Source organism: Artemia franciscana, chromosome 18 (genome assembly GCF_032884065.1).
Source record: "Artemia franciscana chromosome 18, ASM3288406v1, whole genome shotgun sequence".
NCBI classification, from domain to species: Eukaryota; Metazoa; Arthropoda; class Branchiopoda; order Anostraca; family Artemiidae; genus Artemia; species Artemia franciscana.
In genome coordinates, this window is record NC_088880.1 from 9,177,726 (window position 1) to 9,205,151 (window position 27,426).

At 34.0% G+C, this 27,426-nt stretch overlaps 1 protein-coding gene across 1 annotated transcript in view; it reads left to right on the forward strand.

Moving 5' to 3' along the window:
• The window catches only part of LOC136038372 (partitioning defective 3 homolog), a 183,756-nt gene that overhangs the window by 98,828 nt on the left and 57,502 nt on the right, over positions 1-27,426 (forward strand). The window contains exons 9-14 of the mRNA XM_065721442.1: positions 974-1,265; positions 5,839-6,144; positions 7,729-7,982; positions 14,685-14,848; positions 18,214-18,348; positions 20,849-21,036. Of these exons, the coding sequence (XP_065577514.1) occupies positions 974-1,265; positions 5,839-6,144; positions 7,729-7,982; positions 14,685-14,848; positions 18,214-18,348; positions 20,849-21,036 (1,339 nt within the window). The remainder of the gene's footprint in view (positions 1-973; positions 1,266-5,838; positions 6,145-7,728; positions 7,983-14,684; positions 14,849-18,213; positions 18,349-20,848; positions 21,037-27,426) is intronic.

The window sequence follows — 27,426 nt, forward strand, 5'->3', positions numbered from 1 at the left end:
CATGTTTAGGTCTTTCAGGTTAGGTCGGTTAGGTCAAACGTATATTAGGTCTCTTGGGAAATCTTTCTGGACTCGCTTGTGAACATCTTTTTAATAAAATAAGTGTAAGTGGCTTTTATAGTTTAAATCCCGAGTTAATGATCAAATTAAAAAATGATTTAAAATTAATGAAAAGAAAAAATTACTTTGAAAGAATAGATATTCAAAACAAATAGAAAAAAAGGGAATTTTGAAGTCGAGGAATACTTGCATTTTGTTTATTTATTTTTTTTACTTTTTTAATCTTTAACTTTACTTCGCTTAAATGTTCATTAGTTGGAATATTATTTTGTAGGCATGCTATATGTTTTTGTTTTGTTGGGTACTCGTACATTTTAATCGGCGTAGTAACTTGCATGCCCCGGGTATGATGTTGAAGTTTTGTTGTTTTTTCTAGATGCTTGGAAATCATGTAAAGGTCCTCATTCAAGTTCGAATGGTACTCATTCAAATAGGATTTTTTTTTCCTTGTTGGATTATTTCTCTATTGCTAAAGCTGTCTAACTGTTATTAGTTCATCATTTTCATTTTCTATTTCAGAAAAGTTTTCCTTGTTTTGAATTTCTAATAATTAGAATAAAAAGCATTTCAATGTTTATTAATATATACTATAATGATTTGTATTAAGTAGATATGTATTTTGCTTTTTTCTTTATTGTAGTAATAATTGTACAGATATAATAATATAATAATAAATACTATAAATAATATAATATAATAGATAATAATAATATATGATATTATAAATAGATAATAATTAATAGATAATATATATATATATATATATATATATATATATATATATATATATATATATATATATATATATATATATATATATATATATATATATATATTTATATATATATATATATATATATATATATATATATATTTAATATAACATAATAGAAAAATAATAAATAATATTTAGGGTGCTGCAATAGAAGACGGAAGACTGAAAGCTGGCGATCGTCTCTTAGAAGTTAATGGTATCAGCATTACCGGCAAAACACAAGAGGAAGCTGTTTCCATACTCCGAAGCATTCCACAAAAAGGGATTGGACATCTCGTTGTTTCCAGACATGATGTTGTGGAGTCGAGTCCAGCATTGCCAAGAAAATTGGGCGTCAGTATTGAAAGTCTTTCCGGATCTTCCAATTTTAGAAATAAAGAGATTTTGACGCTGGACATTCCTGTTCATGATACGGAAAAAGCGGGACTCGGTAGGCCATTCTTATTTATCTGCTCAATTCCATTTCTATTGCTCCTATTAATTTTTTATTGTTTCAGATTTTAGTATTCTTTTTTCCTTTTTTATACATTCTTCCTCTGTTTCTATTATATATTATAACATGTACAAATAACAGTTCAAATAGGGATAAAGCCTTTTATTAGACAGTGAAAACAATGTAAAAATCTCTGGATATTTTGATCACTTACAGAGATCGCCATGCATAGACTATGTGCTGTTAACGATCAGTGTGTATGTGATCAAAAAAATTTATTCCTATTTGAACTGTTATTTGTACGTCGTGGAGAGGCAGCTTGGTCTTCAAAAATACTTACGTTATATGATAACACCGTGATTACGTCATGCAAGGGCAAGAGGCCTAAGCTGCCGACCTTTGTGCGCTTTGCAAACTGTGGAATGTGACAAAAACACAGTGCAGTGTTGGATTTTACCAGTATTCATTATATAATTAAATGGAATACTGAATAGTAATATAATATAAATAGAAGGAATCCTCCGTGGACATCAGCTGGGTAATATATGTTCGGTCACACTTCGACCCTCCTGATATACATTATCCTGCTGATCCCCCATTTGAGAACATCTTATCAGACGTTTTTTGCAAATTGCTCAGAGGCATCAAAATGTCAGATACGGCCTTTAGGCATAACAGCGACGATCTGGTCTCCCTCTTTTCGATAGGGACACCGACCTTGTCATGGGGCCCTCATTTTGTTTGTATTGGTAGTCGGATCTTTCGCCTTTGGTATTGTAAGTTGCTAACATTGATGACTGCTCTATATCGTCACTGTAACGCCTAAAGGTCGTATGTGACGTATCCAAACAAGAAAATCAATAGGGCAATGTATGTTCAGTTGCTCTTTGATCTTCCTGATACGCATTATAATGCTGATTCTCCATTTCAGAATCGCTTAGCAAACGACTCATATTGATTAAACATAGCGCTTGAAAAAAAAAATTTTAACTGGTATATTTACTTTTTACTTTCCTCTTTATTTTCAAGTTATATACAATGGTTCAATTGGATCTGTTCATTCAAGATACGGTTGTATATTAATTGCAAATAAAGTAACTATGTAAAAGTTCGTTTGAAGAGAAAAGATCCAATCCCCAACCCCCTCCCCCATTCTATACCATTTGCTCGCGTATTTTAGTATGATATCTATTTTTTAATCTGCAAGTTCAACTTTTACCTAAAACGAATATATTCCCAATATTTGTACTTTTTATCGACGGAACAAAAGACTGCACAGACATCTACAGATGACAGTGTAGGACACATGTCATCTGATATCAGAACTATAATAACCTCTTTTTTTGTCGATTTTTATCAATGTTAATAGGCACGCCATTCCCCCTCTCCCCTTCCATCCATAATTGTTTAGCCGTTCTGTCTCATTTCTAAGCGTGAAAAATTCCATATATGTGTATACTTTTTGGTTATATAATGAAAGACGGGCTTTTTATAGGGTTAACGTTACGTTTTTCAGGGTTAACGATTGAGGTAATGTGCTAGTTAATGCTTGCCAATTTGACAGTGACAAACAGAAAAAATGAGATATGAAGAATTTTCCTTTTTTAATCAATTGGTACCAAATCTATTTATAGTTAAACGCTTTTTAGCTACATCACAGATGTTTAATCTGAGAAGTACGACTAATATGGCCTTGAAAGGAGTTTTAAGGTTTATATGAGTAACAAAACTTTTTTTTGTTTTTTTTACGGCTAATCATGTTCAGTAAATAATTTATTTCACATAGCCCTTGTTTTATAACGTGTAGTACCAGATGAGTTTAACTTATCTGTTCTTTCTTTTTAAAGCACCAAAGACCAACAATATAAAAACATTGTTTTCTGACCTAATGAAAGCATACCTGATATTGAACCTTGAGGAGCACCAATATCAGCAAGGTTATTTAAATTATTCAAATGTCCATCTACGGCGATTTTAAGTTTACAGTATTTTAAGTTTAAGGTATGGTTTCATAATTTTTAATTCTTTCCCTCTGATTGAACCTTGAACCTCGAGGAACACAAATGTCATCTCCAGTATCACCTGTACTAATATCGTCAGTATCTGCTATGACAACTTTTGGCTTGATTAGTCGACCAATGGATGTTCCGATTACAAATATTTCTACCGGAACGTCTCCCTATAAGCCCAACGTGAGACATTAGAAAGAAAACCCTGCCTTTCTATCGTGCCCGAAATAATATCGAGAAACGGCTAACTTAAAAAAAACAACAAATTAATCTAAAAAAGCATTGTTTAGCCAATACCTATTCTCAGCTATTTGCTTATGTCCTGTTGCTTCTCTCGGGGCGTATTAGGTCCACTTTTTTTTAACGGTATGAAGCAGGGCTTGATCTGACGACGATTTATCTTGTACTGCTCTCTGCATTGCTTTGGTGATCGAAGTTTTCAGGCCACCTCTTCCGCAGTCCTCACGGTCTTTGTCCTTCTATCGCTCTATCGAGCGTTATTGATGAGAAACAATCAGCGGCCATAAAATCGCAAAACTATAATCATAATTTGTACACATAGTTAAAATTGGAAAATTAGTAGTAAAATGATGCTAATGAATCTCATTGTCTCTCAGTCCAATGAAGTCTACTCAATATAATATTCATTGAGTCAATTAAACAAAGTCAAAAACAATTAACTCATTGAGCTTTATTTAAACAAAGGTATTTCTATAAAGGGAAAAATAGAACTGAAGGTCAAGCGACAATCGATTTGGGTAGAGTCAGTCCTTTTTTTGAATTTTTTCCCGCTATTTTTTAAGTATAATTTGAGTTTTTTCCCATTAGTTAGGTAGAAAATAAACACACGGAACACAAATAGAAATTTCATTTTTACTCAAGATCATAATTACTGACCTATGTTCTAAAAGTCCATTGGTTCACTTTACCCCTCCCCCTATTATTGATTAATATGCAGTCCGTATTTGATGAGAGATGATCTCTCTTTACATTACTCTCTACATATTACTCTCTACATTACTCTTTACAGAAGTAATGTAGTCTCTCTACATTAATTACTCTCTTTTATTAACTTTAATTACTCTCTACATTACTCTTTACATATCTCTCTCTTTCATTACTTTTATCAATTTGATTCAAAAATCACACAGAATCTGCTTGAAGGTATGCTATAGAATATTTATTGGAATAAATTCGTCAAATTTCAAACCATTTAATACAAGTTTTAATTAATTTGAATTGTTAATTGTAAAAATAATAAATTGCTTTGACTGTTATCACTAGTAGCAAATATTATTATTAACTTACTTTATAAAATTTTTAAATTAACTTTTATTATTAATTAACTATCATCAAAGTCGTCAAAATTACTATTATCAAAATTATTGCCTCATCTTTTACAGCGGGCTAAGCGTATATTATGTTCATCAAAAATTAATTAGGCTTTTATCACTTTGACTATTACTACTACTACTAGCAACTCATATGGAGCAATCATTCGGGGATAATTACACTTATGAATGTTCTTAGGGCCGTTTTTTTATCACTTTTTATACTCGAGCTAAATTTTTCAATAGCTTCTCTCCTTTCTTCTTTATTATACGCTAAAAATGTAAAAAAAAGAACATTTAACAAAAATGTTAGAAAACATTGTTAACTTTTATAGTTGGCTCTATTTTTGTTCGTCATAGTAGCGGAGGATAAGGGTAAGTGAAATAATAAACTTCTGTTATTGACATAAGTAAGCATTTAAGATTGTTTTAAAGTAGTTTCCACTACTGTCGATAATCATTTTCTGCTGGTAAATATTAAGAAACACGGTATTACTTTAAAGACTTCTTTAAGGGCTCAGTATAAAACTTGCGAAGGAAGTGAATAGTATGTAAATTTACCAATATTTGTGTAAAGGTAAAAATTCCGCTGTTGCTACTACTACTATTAACAACCCACTGGAGCATCAAGCTGCCTCTGGCCAACACAGCTATACTCGCTTCTTCTCCATCTCAAATTATTCAAATTCCTTTACACCCTCCCAAGAAGTTTTAACTTCCCTCAAATCCTTCCCTAAGACCTCCTCCCACCTCATTCAGGGACTATCTGCTTTTTGTTTGGTCCTAGATGTTTCCTGAAAAGGAAGGTAATTGAAAATCTGTCATCCTTTACCTAAAGAACGTTCCTAGTATACCTCTAGTTGGAAAGAGTCTAAAAAGACGTCTTGAGTAATGGAAAAGCTAAAAATTCACCAGTATTTGCGTAGAGATTGAAATAGCCACTGAAGAGCATACAAAAATTTTAATCATATTTTTTTAATGTTTATTTATTTGTATATTTTTTAAAGTAATTTCTTATTTAATCTTTTTTATTTAATTCTTATACGGAGTAGTTTTTACGGAGTAATTTTTGTTTGATCATGTACGTTTGATTCATATACGGAGAAATTTTTATTTTATCATAGTAATTTTTTATTTGCGTAAAGATTAAAATAGCTGCTGAAGATCAAACAAAAATTCAATATGGAATAGAGCCAACTCTTTTCTTACCTTTTTTTTACTCTATTGAAGGTATTTCTGTAAAGGGAAAAACAGCTACTCAAGATCAGACTACAATTGATTTGGGCATATTCATAAAAAGTGTTATCAATGGCGGTGCTGCGTCCCGAGACGGTCGTCTTAAACCAAATGACCAACTTCTATCTGTTAATGGGACACCGTTAGCTGGAATGACAAATAGTGAAGCGATGTCAACGCTGCGCAGGCTAGTGCATTCTGAAGGACCGGTTCAGGGTTGTATAACTCTTACAGTAGCTAGAAAAGTTGGTGATAGCTCTGGAAGAGATTCGACTTCAAGTATGCTTAGCAATTCGTCGGGTAATACATCCAGATTTTTATTTTATGCTTTAGTCTGGGGTGACCATAACTTAAAAAAGCTTCAACAAACACGAAAGATCCCAAGCGTTAATTAAATAAATTATTAACGCTAATTAACGTTAATTTATTGTCGTTAATTAAACATCTTACTAAAATAATTTTAATAAGGGTGAAAGCCATGATCTCAAAGCAACAATATTGTTAAAAAAATAAAATAAATACTTATTAATTACAAAAACAAACAACTCAATAAATGAGAAAAAAATCCATAATATTAATTATATTGGTCGTCCAATTTGAATGTGTTTTGAATGTATATTTACCGATCTTCCCTATACGTAACTCAAATTTAAATCGATTACAAACAGCAAAGAGAGATAAAACTCAACAAAAAACATTGGATCGATTAATGTGTAATACCTAACGCTATTATTATTATGTATTACATATTAATGCTTAATGTGTAATACACTAAACCATTGTTAAACTAAACACTAGTTTAATTTGTTAGAAGTATTGGAGGCTGAAGAATGTGTCATTTTAGCGGATGTTAAAGGCTATAGTACTGACCAATATGTAAACCTCATTCCTGTTCATTTTATTTGCCTTGCTACATGAGTTTTATTAAACATTGAAAAAAGTAATGTCCGTTGGCATTTATCCTTGCTTTGGGTCTCCAATATCCAGTTGAGAGTCTTTTGGGAGTCTATTGCTAGTCTAATTTCCAAAGATTAATTTGTGGATAGGGTTCATTTAACTTCTGGACACTCCAACTTCTTAGTCTCAAGGAATCCCACAAAATTTATTACCCTTGCTAGTTTTCCATTGTTCTGTTTTTTTGTTGTTGTGTTGTTATGTTTTTTTTGTATATGTTAGGTTGCTTTCTTATTTCCTTTTCTTATCTTTTCTTACCTTCCAGATTTTTCTCAGTAGATTTATATCTCAGTAAAATTATGTTAATGAAATTGTTGGTCTGAGGTCATTCAAATTTCTAGATTTGAAGGGAAGATTCATGGAAGTCGGATAAATGATCTTCGCTCAAGGTTTGATTGCATATCTTAGATTTGATTCACTGACACCCATTAAAGGAAGGAGTTCTTCTTCCTTATTAGTCAGAGTATCGGCCAGCTTATTATATCAAGAAAACACGAAGGGACTTCACTGCTTCCCATAGGAAAGTGATTTTCCTTGTATATCGGGATGGAGGGCTGTAATGCTTCTAAATGGGTTTTCGGCTTTGGTGATTCCAATGGCACAGTTCTCATGTCGATCTGACCATTTTCGAGGGAGTGGTGTCAGGATATTTTTCGGAATTTCTATAAGTTTTGTTTTTGCAACAAACTTTTCCAGAAAGACTGACGGAAATATTGGTCACCATACCCGAATCCAATTCAAATGGCAGTTCATCATCAATTGACAGTTGTTTTTTTTTTTCAAAGCGAGTTTTATTAATTTTCGTCTACCACGGGGTAGAGTTCGTTCTTTACTAGGTTGCAAGTAACAATGATTGTTTTTAGTATAGCTTAAGCAAGATAGCTTACGAAATCGTTTTCTTCAACATAAAAAATAACACTTTCATTATAGGCTGTGAAAACGGAAACAAATCAGACGGTGGTGTGACGGATAATTCTGGAAATAGTGATTCTTCTGGTAGGACCGTAATTTTTATTGGAGAAAATCCAAGTGCCAACAATAACAGAGACTCAAATAGGAATCAAGTTCTGGTGCTGCCAGCAGCTAGTAGCGAGGAACGTTTACAACCCCCGCCAAGAGCACCACCTGCGATAAACCCAATGCTAAATCGACTTGTAGGAACTAGGAACGAAAGTTATTTCAAGGTAAGACTTTCTCTCTTCAATTTGTTTTTATCTTAATCATCGACTCTTTTATTGATATTTTTCCCCTGCAATTGTGTAAGGACCGTCTTCATTAAAGTAGGACCCACTTTTTGAATATCAGTAAAGGAAGCAAATAACTTCTTTTTCTCCTACTGTGAAGTTGTCTATTTTTTTTATGTGTTGTTTTTTGTTTTGTTTTTTTATCGAAGCTTATGGAATGAAAAAGTGATCTAGTATATCCATGGTGGCTAAATTTACTGCCAATCAGGATTTTCTGTATTCTAGAGAGAATCCCTAATTTTATTTGCACTCAATTTTTCTTCCACTTGCTCACCATCGGTTACTAAAGGGGAGGGGGAGGAGGGGAGGTGTCCTTGAATGATGTACTCATGACTTTAGTTTAATTTGTATTAAAAATACGAAGCGATCGGAAAAAAAGACATTGGCCCTTTTCTGGTCCTTTTTTTATGCCCGTTTAGAGAGAACCAAATTTTTTCCCTATATTTCCTTTGCTATCATACTCGTATCTGACAGGCTAGTGGCTCGTTCACCAGGCTTAAACAGATTTGGTGCTCAGGAAAGTTCTCAAACCGGCTAAAGCTTCGAGTCTTTAACTGTAATGTCCCCAGCTTTATGTAAGCGAATGCTGAAAGTTGAATCAGCAGAAAGAGGAGAGACTTTATGCCTTTGAGAACCATTGTTTGCGAAGAATCCTCAGCATAAACTGGACACAACATGTCTCGAACCAGACAATACGCTAAATTTCTGGGCAACCTCTAGTCGTCGACATGATCAGGATCCGAAGATGGAAATACTTGGGACATGTTGTACGAATGAAAGACGACCGAACACCAAAGTCCATCCTCCAGTGGCAACCAACGGGAACGCGGTGAAGGGGAAAAATAAGGAACACACTACGCCGAACATACCATTGGGATCCTCTCGACGAGAATACGTCCATACACCCAATGAGAAGAGGCTGTGTCAGCAGCCCATTTGAGGGACGACTGACCTCTCTTCGTCGTTGCTCTGGGTGCCTCCTGAGGCACAGAAGGATCTACTGGTAAAGTAAGGACATCATTTGCACTGGGTTTCCCTTAGCCCAAGAATGTACAAGTATAATCACTGATCTGATTTGGAGAGGGTTTTCCGGCTTTTTTGAGTGAGGGGGGAGTCCTGGATCAATTTTTTCTCTACACTACCTTCCTCTTGGCTCAAGGACCTTCAGCCGTAAGTTCCAGACTGATCCGGCACAAAAAAAAATAAGCTCATTTCCAGGCCCCAACAAGTTACAACTAGTAACTTCTGTATTTTGTTTGTCATCATCCGCCTAAGCCTGACTAAAATCCTGATCCTAGCCCTCTGTCGTAAATAACTATACCTAGCCGTAGAACCTCTTATTTGTTATTTTTTTTTGTCAGTGCTAGGAAGCGCAATGTAAGGGATTTCAGGACCCAGAGTCCTATAATTACTTCGACCAAAACCTGATTTCAACATAGTATAGTTTGCTCGTTTTTCCTCTAAAATTTATTATGAAGCCTATGTATTAGAATGGGCTACTGTCACATTTCCAACACTGTGTACAGTGGCTATATATATCTGAAATATAGCTGTAATTACAATTTTAGTCCATTTTTTTAGTTAATTCCTTCGAAAACTTTTGTATGCCAACTTCCAGAAATCAAAATCATATCTGAAACTTGAACCTAACGCTTTTGTTTTTTTGGGACAGTCATTTGATCATTTTAAACGGCTCCCTAAACAATTATTAGTCAAAAGAGATGCGAAATGTGCATGTTTATGCCGTTTGGGGGGGGGGTAGAGGGTTCAATATTTTTTTTCTTGGAAATGGGCTATTGGCATTATCTGGCGTCCCTAGGTTATACTGGTATAACCTAGGAATCACAGTTGTAGAAAAATTCATGTTTTAAACTCATATCAATCAACTTCGGGATAAATTAGCATAAAATGTTGGTTTCGTGTGTATTGGCCGCCTGATTATATATTACTAGTCTTTTTAATAAGAAAATAGGTTAATTAGCAAATTGTCATTATGAAACTTAAATTTCAACTGTTTGTTTTGGTATCATCCAGAGGGCTGGATTTTAAGGTGTGTGCAGGGTTACCACCCAAGCCAAATTGGTTCCCAAGTAGTTGTTAGAATATATGTAGATAAATATAATTATATATATTATAGGTGTATATATATATATATATATATATATATATATATATATATATATATATATATATATATCTATATATATAAAAATAAGTTGTCTGTCTGTGGATGTGTGGATGGATGTGTCAGGTGACGTCACCTGAAAAAACTGGATTAGGTGACGTCAAAACTGAAAAAACTAAAAAAAGGCAAAAACTACAAAAAAAAACTAAAAACTAATAAAAAAAATAAAAAAGCTAAAAAACTAAAAAAACTATAAAGGTAAAAACCAATAAAAAACTAAAAAAAAAACTGAAAAAACTAAAAAAAGGCAAAAACTACAAAAAAAAACTAAAAACTAATAAAAAAAGTAAAAAAGCTAAAAAACTAAAAAAACTAAAAAAACTAAAAAAAGGTAAAAAACTAAAAAAAATAAAAAATAAAAAAAACTAAAAAAAAGGAAAAAACTGAAAAATAAGCTAAAATAAAGGTAAAAACCAATAAAAAACTAAAAAAAAAAGGAAAAAACTAATAAATGACGACACTCAAAGAGAAAGCTACCAGGACAAAAGGAATGTTCGATTAGCAATCAACAAAGCACCGGGACACAGGGAGTATAAATGACGACCAGGACATAAGTAAAAAAAAAAAAACTATCTATATATATAAAAATAAGTTGTCTGTGGATCTGTGGATCGTGGATCAGGTGACGTCACCTGAAAAAACTGGATCAGGTGACGTCAAAACTGAAAAAACTAAAAAAAGGCAAAAACTACAAAAAAAACTAAAAACTAATAAAAAAAATAAAAAAGCTAAAAAACTAAAAAAACTAAAAAAAGGCAAAAACTACAAAAAAAAACTAAAAACTAATAAAAAAGCTAAAAAACTAAAAAAACTAAAAAAAAGGCAAAAACTACAAAAAAACTAAAAACTAATAAAAAAAATAAAAAAGCTAAAAAACTAAAAAAACTAAAAAAACTAAAAAAAGGTAAAAAACTAAAAAAACTAAAAACTAAAAAAAAACTAAAAAAGGTAAAAACTAAAAGAACTAAAAAAGAAAAAAATAAATGACGGCACTCAAAGAGAAAGCGACCAGGACAAAAGGAATGTTCGATTAGCAATCAACAAAGCACCGGGACACAGGGAGTATAAATGACGACCAGGACACAAGTAAAAAAAAAAATTAACAAAACTAAAAAGAAGGTAAAAACTACAAAAAAACTAAAAAGAAAAAAAAACTAAAAACTAATAAAAAAACTAAAAAATCTAAAAATCTAAATAAACTAAAAAAGAAAAAAAAAGGAAAAAAATAAAGGAGAAAAACAAAACTAAAAAACGAATGTATATACAGACCGGTACACCGGGATACAAATGACGACCGGGACACAGGGAATATAAATAACGACCGGGACACAGGGACACAACTACAACGGGGACACCGGGGGAAACAGGGGGATATAAATGACGACCGGGACAAAAAAACTAAAAAGAAATAAAAACTAAAAACTAATAAAAAAAAATAAAAAATCTAAAAATCTAAATAAGCTAAAAAAGAAAAAAAAAGGAAAAAAATAAAGGAGAAAAACAAAACTAAAAAACGAATGTATATACAGACCGGGACACCGGGATACAAATGATGACCGGGACCCGGGACACAGGGAATATAAATGACGACCGGGACACAGGGACACAACTACAACGGGGACACCGGGGGAAACAGGGGGATGTAAATGACGACCGGGACACCGGGACAGGGAATGGTCGATTAGCAATCACCATCAACAAAGCTCAAGGGCAATCATTAGAATCATGAGGTATAGATCTGAATACAGATTGTTTTCCCATGGACCATTATATGTTGCATGTTCAAGAGTCGGTAAACCTGACAATCTATTTATATGCAAAGACAATGGGACAGCAAAGAATGTTGTATATTCGCAAGTTTTACGTAGTTAAAACCATATATATATATATATATCTATATTCACAGGTGGGACATAGGGACACAACTACAATGGCGCGTAACTATTATGGCGCGTAACGACTTACGCGCGCGGGGGGGCTTGGGGGGGGCGCGAAGCGCCCCCACCAACTAGGTGTTGGGGTGGCGCGAAGCGCCACCCCAACAGCTAGTATATATATATATATATATATATATATATATATATATATATATATATATTAATTATGTATAGTTATACATCTTATTTCCCCAGTAAGGGTAAGTTGAATTCACTCTCCTCACTAGTAGCATCCATTCAATGTCATAGAAAGGCTCAATTTATCAGTGTAAATTTGTCATAACCTATGACAAGAACGGCAAATGGTACGTTAGCACCATGGTTCGCAACTGTACGTATGGGTTTTTGACCAAACAGCATAAGTGGGGCCCTTCTTAAATCATGCTACACCTGGACAGGGGCTTTCAAACTATTCTCAGGGGCAAAGAAACAAAGAGGGAAAACTCAGTGAAGAAAACAGACAAAACAAGACTTCAGCCAATAGCGAAAAAAAAACGAAGCGGATATTTCGCCTGTATAAAAACGAGGCGTATTCAGCGTAAAAGTAACGAAGATTAAAAAACTAACATAAACAAAACCACATGAAAAACCACCACAATATTAAACTACAATTATTGCAACAGACCACTTGGGTTACTGTTACTAATAGAGTTATTTCGAAGAAAGCACCAAAGCAACTGAATAAAAATATATAAAATGTAAATTATTATATTTAATGGTATATAAACGTAATGTAAATTAAGGTAATTATTCTATTGTGAAATAATCCTGTTGTTTGCTATCACTGACGCAACTTTTATTGCCGAAGATTGTCCTTTTTGGCCAACCGTCTGGGGCTACACGGAAAGCAGGTCTTCCTCTTCTGGGTTGGGAGGATGTCATAAATAAAGATTTAAAGGAAATGGGAACTTCCTGGGAGGGTGCAAAGAGGGAGGCCTTGAATAGATTAGGTTGGAGGAGGAGCGTGCGCAGCTGTGTTGGCCTCAGGCGGCTTGGTGCTGCAGTGAGTTATTAGTTGTAGTAGTGACGCAACTCTCCTTGGTCCTGAATTTTATCTCATCCCTAGGTAATTTTATAAAAACTCAATACCCTCGTTAACAACTGGTTAATTTTTAAGAAGAATGTTATAAATCGGATAAATATATAAATTTACTATATCTCTATTTATTGAAATATCTGCAAACCTATATTTTTTTATTTCAATAGCTTCCCATCATCAAATTTTACATGATGGTCAGGGTTGAAGAAAGTATGCTCAGCCAACGCCGAAACAAAAGTTTCAGGAGACTTGCTTAATTTTAAACTTAATTTTAAATTTAAACTTGCTTAATTTTAGAACCTTTTCTATTGAATTACGATGTTCAATAAATCTTCCAACCATTGTTGGGGAATTCTGCCAGTGTAAAATTTTTCACAACAACAAGGAATACTATAAACCCCTCTAACCGAATTGCCCCGAGTCGTATCCTTTCCAGAATTAAGGAAACTGCTTAAAGGTCTTATTGACTGAAAACATGTATCAATGCTATATTTCTGTAAAAATCCGTTTAAGCTTTTGCCCCAAACCCGGTACATATGATAAAGAGATAAAACTTTTATACAAATCCAATTCTGAAAGCCTAATATAAATGATTAATTCATTTATAAATTTTATTGGGTAACCATTGCAAAAGAAAATGTCCCTTATATACAATAATCCCGAATTCAGAGATTCCATTGAACAAATTCTAAAGATCCTATTCACTAGAGAAATTACAACCCCTCTTTTCACCGAACTTGGGTGACACAAATGAAAATTTTAATATCTCGCTGTGTAGGTTTTCTGAAAATTAAGAAGAGCAAATAGATATTACTTTTGATTAATAAACTATCAAAGAAGGGTAAATTATTTCTCTTCTTCAAACTCAACTGTCAATTTTATATTTAAAAAAAAAAAACTGTTTAAATGTTTACGGAAAATATCCAAGAATTCAAAACCATGTTTCCAAATGCAAACTATGTCATCCATGAATCTTTTCCAGAAACAAGGAGAAAACCTAAAACCATTTATAGTGGATGTTTTAATATAATCCATATAAAGGTTTGCCAACAAAGGACTCAGTGCCACCCTTATAGGCAAACCAAGCACCTGCTTGCAAAAATCTCACCTAAAACCAAAGTAAAAAGAAAATTCATTTACGTTCATTCTCAGGGGTCCCCCCCCCTCGCCCTGAGTTAATACGTTTTCTTTTAAAACTTAAAACTTTTTCGTTCTTTGGTCAATTATATTGTATGCAATAAATCCTGAAAATCCAGAGTACTAATGATTATTAGTGTGATCATCATTAGTGCTCATGCTATTGATTATAATTAATGGTCTGAAGTCCTGATTATGCTAAGAACAAGATTTGGCTGTGTAAAAATAAGAAGAATATATACCGTGGAAGAAAATGCTGAAATTGTTACATTTCAACAATCAAACACGGCTCTTATAGCGGGTCTGAGAGACATCCTTTATTTCTCTAATCACAGTTTTTTCAGGCAACTCGTGACACTACGGCCTCATCGCAAATATATGATTCGTCTCGTGGCCAAAGACAGGTAACTGGCCAGCATCATAAGGGGCAATCTATATATAGCACTGCTCAAGGTGAACATATTCTGTTGCAAGAAGACTACACCATGAGGAATATGCAGAAGCAAAGGTATTCTAAGCATCTTTTTGAACACCTTTTGATAATTCCTTATAAGCACATTTTGTTAACTTTGTTTTATTAACTCTAGTTTTAATTAATAACAACTAGGAAATTAAGTAGTCATTGAATTTTTTTAGTTTTTTTAAATTATTTTTGTTTGTTTTAATCAACGCATTCAGTGTCATCAGAAACATGACTTTGATAATGGTTTTTACCAACGGTAAAATTTTAATAAAAATTAAAAATAGATTTTTCAGGGAAGCGGAGGGACTGTGATGAAAGAGGATTGTGTGGAGGTGCTGCATTGGGCTTTTATTAGAAATGCCTTTAGTGTAAAACCAAGCCTTAGTCTTCAAGTGTTTGGCTATTATCAAACGTAATTCACTTCAAGTATGATTGCATGCCTTCACTTCGGGCGAAAAATTATGTTCGTCCGAAATTATGTGATTGTTTTATTGGGGGGGGGGGGTCTCATCTCAGGAAACCTTAAGGATTGGTATGAAAAAGGAAAGGACTCTTTATCAAGATAATTTGAAGCTTATTATGACTAGGCATAAGGTAAAAATGGAAAATGATTTTAAATTCAGCCTAACGGTACACAAGCTACCAAAGGAGCTATATGTACTGGAATTTAATTGAGAGGATTCACAGTTAAAAATTAATGGAATTGCAATTTAAAAATTAAAGACTCAATAATAAACGAATTGTACGGAAAATATACTAAGCTATGCGAAAATTTTGAGCAAATTCTCAAAGGTGTAGAAATGAATTCTTGAAGACCAATAACACAGAAGGACCTTCCCATGGAGGAATTTTTTCATGGGGAAAGGGAATTTTCATGAAGGTGTGCCGGATTTTCCAGCATTATTTAAAAAACTATCAGAAAATGAATAAAGAAAACAAGTGTTTTCAACTGAAAGCAAAGAGCAACATTAAAACTTAAAACGAACAGGAATCATTAAGTATATGAGGGGATATGTCCCCTCGTCAAAACCTCGCTCTTTACGCTAAATTTTTTTTGTACTTTCGAAAGAGCTGTTTATTCTAATTAAACGGTATGGGTGATTCAGGGGTCATTTTTAAGGAATTTAGACAGAATTCTAACTTTAGCGTAAAGAGTGAGGTATTAACGAGGGGGCAAACCCCCTCATATATGTCGGTATGTATCCTCATATATATCCTTACTTTCAGTTGAAAAAAAACCTGTTTTCTATTTAATACTAAAAGGATAACAAAAAAAATCTTAAGCCCAAGATGCTGATACTGTCGTTAATGAGTTTCTTAAATATGTTGGCTCTGAGGTTAGAAATAAGTTACTGAAGATTTTGAATATTGTTTTTGAAACAGGGGAAGTACCTAACGATTTTAGGAAAACCCTAATTAAACCACTGTATAAGAAAGATGATAAGAGGGAGTGTGGTAATTATCGAGGTATTAGTCTGGTCTCTGTAGATAGTAAGTTACTTAGTAATATGATATTTTTTAGACTGAGAGATGTTATAGACAAAGTGATAAAAGAAGAATAGTGCAGTTTCAGAAAGGGTAGAGGATGTGTCGACCAAATCTTCACTCTTAGGTTAATAGTTGAGAAGTGCCTGAGTTATCAAAGACTTTTGGTCCTCAGTTCTATAGATTATGAGCAAGTGTTCGATTATGTTTATAGAAGAACTTCAGTGAAGGTCTTATCTTCGTATGGTATACCAGATAAATACATTAAAGTGGTTAGTGTTATGTACGAGAATAACGCTTCTCCGGTGAAGGTGGGAAATGAGGTTAGCAGCTGGTTTTGTATTAAATCAGGAGTTAAGCAGAGTTGTGTTTTATCCCTCAGAGGAGTTTATATGGATCATTTTGATAGACTTTGTCTTAAGGATCACAGGAAAGGCAATGGGAGAACACTGAATAAAATGGGGGACGTTCCTTGACCTAGATTATGCTGATGAATCAAGCATCCTAGATGGAAGTGTGAGCAAAATGAATGAACTTTTAGAGGTTTTTAAGAGTTCAGGTGCTAGAATAGGTTTAAAAATTAATTTTAAAAAGACGAAGTCACTTAGGCTAGGAATAATTGAAAATTAAAAAGTGACTTTAGGTAACGAAAAGATTGATCTAGGATGATCCAAAAAGCGGAGAAAGACTCGCTAGATGTTTTGTAGAGAAATTGCCTACAGATTGTTCTGTGGTACCCCACTGACTGACCCTACTTCAAACAGTAGACTTTATAAAAGTGTGGTTCAATCCCGCTATCTAGGGCTATGCTAAGAGAAAGTCCGAGATGGCTTGGGCACGTTCTGCGCATGAAGGATGAAATATTGTCCTTTTGGGCAAACCGTCATGGGCTAAACGGAAAACAGATCGTCCATGGTCTGGGCGGGAGGATGTCATAAGGAAAGATATAAGGGAAATGTAAAAAATCCTGGGAGGCTTTGAAAAGATTAGGAGGAGGAGGAGTGCGCGTACCTGTGTTTGCCTCAGGCAGCTTGGTGCTGCGGTGAGTTGTTAGTAGTAGTAGTAAAACCAGCTAGGAGCCGATCAAGCGGTTTGACAATCAGTAAAAAAAAAATAATAACAAGGAAACAGATTGTGTCTTGTTAACCGGCCATGGAGCCTTATGGGGGAGATTGTCTTGAAGTAATTTTTTGTTTATGGATTTTAATGTTAAATAAAGAACTCAGAACTCAAAAAAAAAAATTATCAGAGGCTCAATCACCAACACTAGTGAGGTATCAGAATCCTTGTGTGTGCTATAAACGTTGCTATGAAAAATGTTAGAAAATTCAGTCTGCCTCATTTTCATGCGGGAGGAGCATTGTTGTATGAATGGATAACTTTTCTCCTCCTTCTCCACACCGAAGTCTCAATATTAATTGATTCTATCTGTAATTACTTACATTTTCTTTGTAATTCTTCCGTTTAATTTAAAGTATTTATTTTTATTTTTAACACGTCCTTTGTCGTGCTAACAGGTAGCTCTGAAGTCAGGAGGCCTGAACCCCCCCCCCCAAGTCTATTTGATAATTTTCAATATTTACTAAATAATTCACGTATTTGACCATATCCCAAAATATTGCATAAAAAATGGAAAATGACAGTAAACAAAAAGAAAGAATGGAAGAATCAAATTTTCAAGGGGGGGGGGCACAGGTACAAAAAAGTCGGTTAAAGATCAGTTTCTTGATGCTGAATTTCAGGAAAACACGGGACTGAGCTAGGTCCGATTAGTTTCTAAGTTAGTACATATTTATGCTCGAATTGACTAAATTAAAATTTAATTCGATTATATATTGATAAACTTTAAATCAGCTAAATTGACCCGTGAAAAGTAGCACTTTACACAATGATAGTTTGTTGTTATTTTTTTTTTTTTTTTTCAGGGGCGAAAGTCAAGAAAGTCATCCGCCTACTTACAGAAAAGACAGCTATAGCACTAATGATGCAGCGTTGTCAGATCGAATGTCAGAGAAATCAGATCGCCCAAGTGACACTGAAACTCTTCCGTATGAAAGCCAGTAAGTTACCTAATTTTACTGCGTTTTCTGGCAACTTCTAAAGAGCTGCTTTATCCTATGAAATAGCAATATTTATCAAAATAAGAATTAGATAATTGTAATGAAGCTAGTACTGGATGGCTAATTTGGGAGCGTATGCTGAATAGCGAAGCTTCTTTTTTGGCAACATCGCATGTAAAAAAAAGGAAAAAATGTTGCAGACAAGAAAGAAGGTATAAACAGAGAAAGAATTAATGTGGGCAGGCAAACAATTGCTTGGCGAAATAGAAATTTACATTCTTGCTCATTCCCTTCTACCTCGTTTTTGTAACTGAGCTGTTTGGGGGTCAAATCAGTATACTGAGATTTGGGGTTCAAAGTGTAAGATCAAATCTTGTAAGCCCAAAAAGTAACTTCTTGGAAATATAAGAAAAAATTTTGGCTATAAAAAACTAAACAGTAACTTGTGACTGAAAAAAATAAAAGCAGTTGAGTGTGCTATTGGAGGCACAAGGCGAGAATTGGTGAAGGCTGCCTACCCCATGATCTTTGGCTTCGGGTCTTTCCCAGGATCAGGAAGCATGGTCGCCAGGGAGTGTCGCATTTACGTTATCTCAAAATAGGTACTATGCTTTCGGGGTTGTCCCTTTAGATACCTTTGGTCCAAAACGCTAGAGTGGCTATCATGGAGAAGCAGGTCTATCGCCTTTTGCACCAACCGACATCAGAAGACAGGATACCCACAAGGAAGGATTAAGGAGTCCTAGCCCTCTTTCTCCTAAAAGGCAGAAAAAAAACAAAATACTGAGAAATTTGAAACGTTATATGGCCTGAAAAATACCTTTTATGCACCCTCCTGAAAATGCTTTGCAGACTTTCTGCTCTGAAAGGAAATTTACCTGAGAATTGGTGAAGGCTGCCTACCCCATGATCTTTGGCTTCGGGTCTTTTCCAGGATCAGGAAGCATGGTCGCCAGGGAGTGTCGCATTCACGTTATCTCAAAATAGGTACTATGCTTTCGAGGTTGTCCCTTTAGATACCTTTGGTCCAAAACGCTAGAGTGGCTATCATGGAGAAGCAGGTCTATCGCCTTTTGCACCAACCGACATCAGAAGACAGGATACCCACAAAGAAGGATCAAGGAGTCCTAGCCCTCTTTCTCCTAAAAGGCAGAAAAAAAACAAAATACTGAGAAATTTGAAACGTTATATGGCCTGAAAAATACCTTTTATGCACCCTCCTGAAAATGCTTTGCAGACTTTCTGCTCTGAAAGGAAATCTACCTTGTATTAATAGCTCCTGAGTCTGAACATCCCCCCCCCCTACTTCAATTGGTACCTTGATAATTTTATCAAGGTAAATATAAATTCCAACGAAAAAAAAGATTAGCATATACATGCAACTTAGTGGTGAAAATAGATAGCAAACTCATTTCGTCAAAATATCTTATTTTGCCTTTCTAATGTGCCTGGTGCCGCAAATGTGCAAAAAAATGGGAAATGTACAAAAATGTGCAAAATCCTGCAAAAAAGAAATGCAAAAAGAAAATCCTGCAATTTTTATGTTTTGTATTCCTTTGTACAAATTAAACTCTTATGGAATTAATATAAACGGGGAGAAAAATTAACTAATATAAAAAGTAATCATTTATTTAAAACATACCAAAAATGGTACGAACGTAATCTCAGTTGCAACCCTGTGGAAGAGTAAACCCAACTTTAGGTCCAAATGAAGGTCTGAGGTGCTCCTTTCGTTGGACTCTGCATTTACAATAGGCGATGCGTTTGGCAGGGCTCACTTCTTACCTGATTCGCAGTAATACTGTTCTATTAATACTCTAGACAAGTTAAATTAAATATTCAAGTAAATGTGATGAATCCAATGGCCAAATTGTGAATTGTGGCGACTGCTAGGGAGTTCTGAAGTTTTGTGTGGGTAATATACTAATTTGCTATTTAAATTCATTATCAGATTAATTGTTCAATAAAATCTATGGGATGAAAAAAAAAATTGGTTTCGTAGGGTTTTTTTCCCCGTAGCCATAACCATTTCCATAATCTGTCATAACCATTGTTAGCGCATGGGGTGTCGATTCGATGTCTTAGTTTTTTTGTTTTACTTTTTTGTTTGTTTGTTTTTTTTGTTTGTTTGTTTTACTTTTTTTCTTTTCTTTTTTTTTGCAGGGGCAAGTAGTAAGGCTGTCTCTAACCCTATTTTGACACAGTGGTGATTGATCCTTGGGCCCCTTGTTCTAAACCAAAGCATCAATCGACTGTGCTACCACAGGGAGGGGGATCACACCGTATGTAGATGAGAGGGAAGATCTGGAGCCGGGGGCCAGAGCTTCAGTAAGAGCCGGAATTATTTTTTCAAGGGAGGATGAAAATATAGAAGATATTTTAAACTGGTGTACTTAAAGTTTTCCCTGTTTGCCGCAAATTTTTAAATTTTAAATAGAGTGCAATGTGTCCGGGCTTCCATAGATGGCGCTTTTGTCACATAAATATTTATATTATTTAGAACTTCATTAGAAGAATCGGCTTCTGGGTTTACTCGAGATCAACCCGGTCGACAAAGTATGTCAGAAAAGCGACACGCTACTCTTGACGCCAAAAGTACCGATACTTATCAACGACAGAAAAAAGCAAAAGAAGAAAGAACAAAACAACCGGATAGAGAAGAAAGGGATGAAGTAATTTCTCCACGAGGTATGGCATTAAAAGTATATTCCTCTTAAGCTGTTCTTTCACCTTCCGTGTTTTTCTTTTTTTTCTCGTTTTTCTTTTTGCTTGTATACTTTTTTGACTATTTTATCATTATACTTTTTATATTCTTTTTCCTTTTTTCGTCCCTTTTTTCCTAACCAGCTTACAATGTTTGTTGTAATATGTGTAAAAGAAGCTGTTCTTTTACCTTCTGTGTTTTTCTCTTTTTACTGTCTTTTTTTGCATTTTGCTAATATACGTTTTTACTATTTCATGATTATACCTTTTATATTCTTTTTCCTTTTTTCCTTTCTGTTTTCCTAACCAGCTTACAATGTTTGTTGCAACACTTATAAAAGAAGCTGTTCTTTCACCTTCTTTTTGCTTATATACTTTTTTGACTATTTTATTATAATACTTTTTATATTCTTTTTCTTTTTTCCTCTCTTACTATTAATTATATTATTGTCAAGTCTTGACTATCGCTTTGTTATAATGCAAATACGTGAATATCCTTCTAGTTATGATGGTGACCAAATAGTAAAGAGCGGATATGAAACAAAGTATGTTATTTATCAAAATATATGTGCGCTGTATTTTTAATTGGAAAGCATAAATATTGTATTATAAACGCGCGAATTTCAAAGTGTAAGTGAAATAATATAAATCGTAAACTTTAAAATACAGACTAAGCAAATTTATACAATATTATGGATGGAGTTTATTTGGCGAGGAAGTCTCTTTTTTTATGTTTAAACTGATATAATGATTTTTTGGTGAATTTCTAAGCTAAAATAAAACAGTATAAAAGCGCAAATTTTAAAGTATAGGTTAAACATATTTTTAAAGTATATGAACAAAATTGATAGTGTCGAAGAAGTAGATGGTGTATATGTAGCGAAGAATATTCTACTTATGGATTTTTTTTCCCAATATTTTAAGTCATTTGACCTTAACCAATTTGCCCTCAACTGATTTAATGGATAGTGTTGGCCTTGGTTGTCTTTCCTTATCACTGAGTAATCGTGTAAGAGTTCTCCCTCACGTGAATTCGGGTTTCTTGTGGTGTCGATATATCTGGTTTATTACTATTATTTTTGTGGGCGGTATGAATATCTCGATTGTAATTTAAGATTTATTGTAAAAGGTTGCATGGGATTAACTCCCCAAACGATAAAATTTTATTGTTGGAAAAAGTAAAAGATGACTAAATTAAACAGAAAGAGAGGCATACAAAGTATACAATGTATAAGTACATAGTATACAAAATATACAGGCATACAATAGTATTAAGAAAAAATTAAACAGAATAATTAAACAAAAAGATGACTAAATTAAACAGAAAGATAGAACAGCAATAAATTGGATGATCAGAAATCCTGATTCGATGTTCTAATTCTGTGTAACTCTAGCCATAGTAACTCGAATTTGATTATCTTAAGGACTGACTGCTTAGGACTACTAACATTTTTGTTATATTTTATATTTATACTTACTTTTATTGCATAAACTGTAACTATATTTATTTTTACGCTCTCTTCATTTATATCATTTATTATTTATTTATATTATTATCTTATATTTAACTTTGAATTAAAATTGTCTAGAGAAAGCAGTTTTATTATTTTGCCTATAAAATTCGGAATGCTGGATATGTGCTTTTTCAGTTATCAGTGATCATTTTCTCCTTGTTTGGCTGTCAAAAATCAAAAATGACAAAAAAAAAACTCAAGAGGAAGTCCCAAAAAGTCTCAAAAGTCACTTTTTTCCTCTCAAGAAGAAAAACGTCTCATTGCTGATTGAAAATCATTTCTGTGTTTAAGTCCAGTTTACAATGTTTTTTCTTCTTCTTTTGCTCAGACGAAAATAAGAAATGAAGAAAAAAGGTCTCAAGTCAGGCAGAACGAAACAGCAAGGTAGAAAAGAGCTAGAAAGAAAATAAGATAGAAAAAAGAAAGTTATTTATAATGGGTGCTATTCATATTACTTATTGCTCAAATGCATGCTTTGTACATTTATTTATTTAAATTTCCTCCTTCCTTCATTGTCACCTATAAAACTTAAAAAAAAAAAAAATTGCATAGCTGAAATTTCTAAAGGCAATCTTTTTCCGAAATTTCATTTTCCATTCTCTGCATAGTTCACTTTTGTTCTATTTCTTTCTTTCTCTTTCCGGTCTCTTCTCTTTCCCTCCTGTTTCTTCTTATTTTCTATTTTCATCCTTTTTGGTCGTCTGTTTTGGGAAGGCATTTTATGTTTTGTGCTTACATAACTAATCCAAGGACATGGCCAAGGAAAGGTAAGAAAAGACCTTTGAACCCCTCCAAATTAAAGAAAAAGAAGACAGAAGAAAATTTACATTTTTTGACAAATTCGTCTTTTTTTCTCTCGTTATCTGTGTCTTTCACTCCTTCTATCTGTCTTTTCTCTTCTCCTCATTTTCTAATTATTTCCTATATTATTCCTTTTTTATCTTCTGTTTTGGGAAAGAATTCTATCTATTTGTACTAACATAACTAATCTAGGGACATGGCCAAGGAGAGGTATGAAAAGACCTTTGAACCCCCTGTTGAATAAAAGTCAAGACCAGGTTACATATTATGTTACTGAACCCCGCTACGAGCAAATATTGGCTATGGAGGATCAGACGTATAGGGGTAAACTTGAACTCATCTCCGTAGTAATTCTTGTGCATGAAAACTTATCGATTAGAAAAAGAAATATTGCATGATCTGCTGTTAATTTATATTGTGTTCTATTCGCCTAGTTCAGGGATATCCAACCTGCAGGCCGTTTTGTGGACTGCCTGTGATTTTTGTGCAGCCTACTAGTCATTTTCACTCCATGTAGTATTTTTTAGTAGAATTACTAAAGAAAAAACTAAAAATATGAAAGAAACAGACTGACCGACGAACACTTAACGAACATCCTAAGAATGAAGACAACGTCTGTTAATGCAAATGTTGATGACATCTTAGCTGAAAAACATGTCAAAAATCTCATTGAATTTTCTATTGTAGAAATAAATGTTTGTTTTTTCTGTGTGTTATTGTCCCTATTTTCAAAGATGAAATTAATTGATTTTAATTGTCTTTTTATGTAATCAGTTTTCTTGAAATTTAATAGGTTTTTCTTCCCACTGAATTATTTCAAGTGATAATGCCGCCCACTATAATACAGATTGCACATCCAGGGTCTAGTTGAATATTAAGCGGGCTCTTTTTATTTTCCCTAGACGCGATCAGCGCCATGCTGATCGTGTCAGCAATGAGAATTGCTCTAGAAAAGTTTCTGGTTCGAAAGCTGGCCTAAAATGCGTCGATATTATATACGGCCATTTTTAGATGGAAAACGGCTATGTTCGTCACTTAGAAGATTTCCTGTTGCTGAGAACCTATACTATTTATCCCTGTTTTTAAGCATGTTAACTAATATATTACTTAAAAACTTAAGCCTAGAACTTAATAACTTAAATCCATAAATGACTCATTTCAGGTAAGCACTACTAGCAAATTCCTTTTGATTGGTCTACTTTCTTATCACCATCATAGAATAGAATATATTCATTGAATTTGTTTAAGCACTGCAATAGCTGGAGTTAGCATGAGCATGTCAATATTAGAAAAATACAGAACAAAAAAGGAGTAAGAAAACAAAAAGCAGTAACATCAAAAATATAAAGTAGGAAGTACTACTTCAAGGTCAAGAGATTTGAATGAGCCCAAGTTTAATGCTTTATAAACAATTACGAAAAAAGAATCGTTTTATTTATAAGGAAGGTTGGTTTTATCCATAAAAATTTGTATTTACTTACACGAATTAAATATAACAAAGCTCTCATAGCTTTCATCATCACTTTGGCTCTCATAGCAAAGTGATGATGGTAAGAAAGGGGGAGGGGCTAATATGAAGTAATTTATAGTCTAGCGATGAACTGGAAAATGGACAAACTTCATAGTACGCCAATTTTGAACTCGTGCTTTAGCTTGTAATTTCCTCGTGTTCACAATATGAAGTTCGTTGCTTTCTTTGGTAATATGTGTTCATTGCCAACTATAACTGAATTTAAACTGCATCAATGGATTTATCATAATTGGGGGAGGGGGTTCTGTACGTAAAAAAAAATTAAATGTCATGTAGTGATTCCCGTTTTTGTCTATAGTTTAGCAAGTTGCTTTACAATCGCACTATGGGGTAGGGTCGTCAAAGTTTCTTCGAGGGAATTTTTCTCCTTGTTACTCTCCATCCTTCTGAGAAATTATATATTTTATGTTCACAATTTTAATTCTGTGCCTGTAAAATCTGTGTGCGTGCATGCGTGAATGGTATATTCGGTGCAGTGAGTGCCAATCCAAATGTCCCGCTTTTTCACGCACGCGCGTGATAATTGTAGGAACGTGTTTGAATATTGCTTAGGTTTAGTAGAATTTTATTCTATTGGTACCTAGGCTAAACCAAAGAGTGCTGAGATTCTGATAACAGCTTTGGCGGGTTTCGAAGAGCTGAAAAATCTCTATTTCAGTTAAGTTCGAAGATTTTTCAGATTGAATCTGAAATATTATAAAAGTAAGCAGTTTCTTCTAGTTTAAAACTGTTTAACGTAGTTATAGCTAAAAAAAGGGAAATAATGACTTTATTTTATTCCTGTCGGGTTTTTGTGGCTGTATTGGGGCTTTTTCTCTACTAAGCAGACGATGAATTTGGCGACGGAATTTCAATCTGTCTGGCGCTAGACGTAGTAGCCGGGGGAGGTTATGGGCCAGGAAGTTAACTGTAAATAAAATAAATAATAGAGAAATAGAAAAAAAGTGAAATAGATTAGTGCTAAGCTAGAATGCAGAACATGGGTGCTTTTGAAAATAAACAAAAATAAACTTATTGTATCCTTTTAGCGAAAATTGTTGTTTTCTTTTTGAAACAATGTAAAAGTGATATTGAAAAGAGATTTAAAAGATAAGCATGACTAATGTTTAGGCTTGATTAATAATTTTGTGAGTTTTCTGGGTGATGTAAGTAAGTAAGTAAGTAAATACTTTCATTACCCGAAAATTCACTAGAATTACATCGAAAATTGAAACTTCTTGTAAGGGTATAAAAAGGGAGGCTTCAAATAGATTGGGATGAAGGAGGAGCGTGCAAAGATCTGTTGGTCTCTGGCGGCTTGATGCTGCAGTGAGTTGTTAGTGGTAGTAGTAGAAGTATGCATTTTGAAATCTCGTCTGCATGCCCTTACATTTTAAAATTTGTATAGTGTGGATCACAGTATATATTTTCTATCATTCAGAGTACATATGTAAAACTCGATTCTAATCTTGTTTACTCTCAAAACTACATAGAGAATGCGCGTGATGTATGGGTGCGTACAGAGCCCTTGAGAAGGGTTCAATGCATCAGACAGTCTGTTATCATGCCCAAATTCTATCTGGGTATTTATATGGGTAAATGCCTCTGCATATGTTGTCAATTTGCCTGTGTATTTGTTTATTCGTTGCAGGAATTACAAAAATATGCTAGTTGACTAAAATTTGAGTTTATTACTTAAACATAACTTGTAATTTAAAAAACATCAGAGAAATCTGCGTTATAAGCTACATGAATTCCAAATTCATTCATCCATTCTTTCGGTTGCTGCTTAAAATCAGTTGTTCAATGCCTTCGTTTTATGCCCGAACTTTCCTTGATATATGCCTATGCTTTTTTTATTGTCGTGTTGTGTGTGTGTTTATATATTTGCTGTAGTAGTTAAAAAAAAAGTACTGCTAAAATTGAGCCATAATTTAAAGTGTTATCATTATTTGGCTTTTTGGTATAATTTGTAATTAGAAAGTAGTGAAGAAATTTTAATCGTAAGCTGTGTGAACTCGAATTAGTTTTCGCCCTTCTTTCTGTTATTTAGGACTGCTTAGAATATACGGGAAAGATATATTATCTTTAATGCATATTGTTTTACTATTGTTGTTATTGTTATATTATGTCTGGCCGTCCTAGCCGAGTGGATTGATGAGCTGGATTTAGGATCCTTTATCCGAGAGGGGGACGGTTCGAATCTTACTGCACCCAATTAATTGGTTTGGGACGGGGATTAGTGGTGTGATTCTGTAAGCTCAGCCAGAGTCGACCCAGCTCTAAATGGGTACCTGGAGGAATCTGGGGAAGGTAAACAGGAAGGGTGTGCTAAAGCACAGGATGGCTGGCCCTCATCCCCCCATTGTACTTCCTGGCTGAAGGGCCTTGAGACGGGGATCAGCACCGCCGGTTTGGACCTTATAGTCCAGGACTTTTAGGGTTTGACCCGGACAAAATTGCAATATAAACGAAAATGGTACCAAAATGATCAGAAAAAAATTCTGTACAACATACTAAAAGTCCCCATAAATCCGAGTGGGGCGAGTA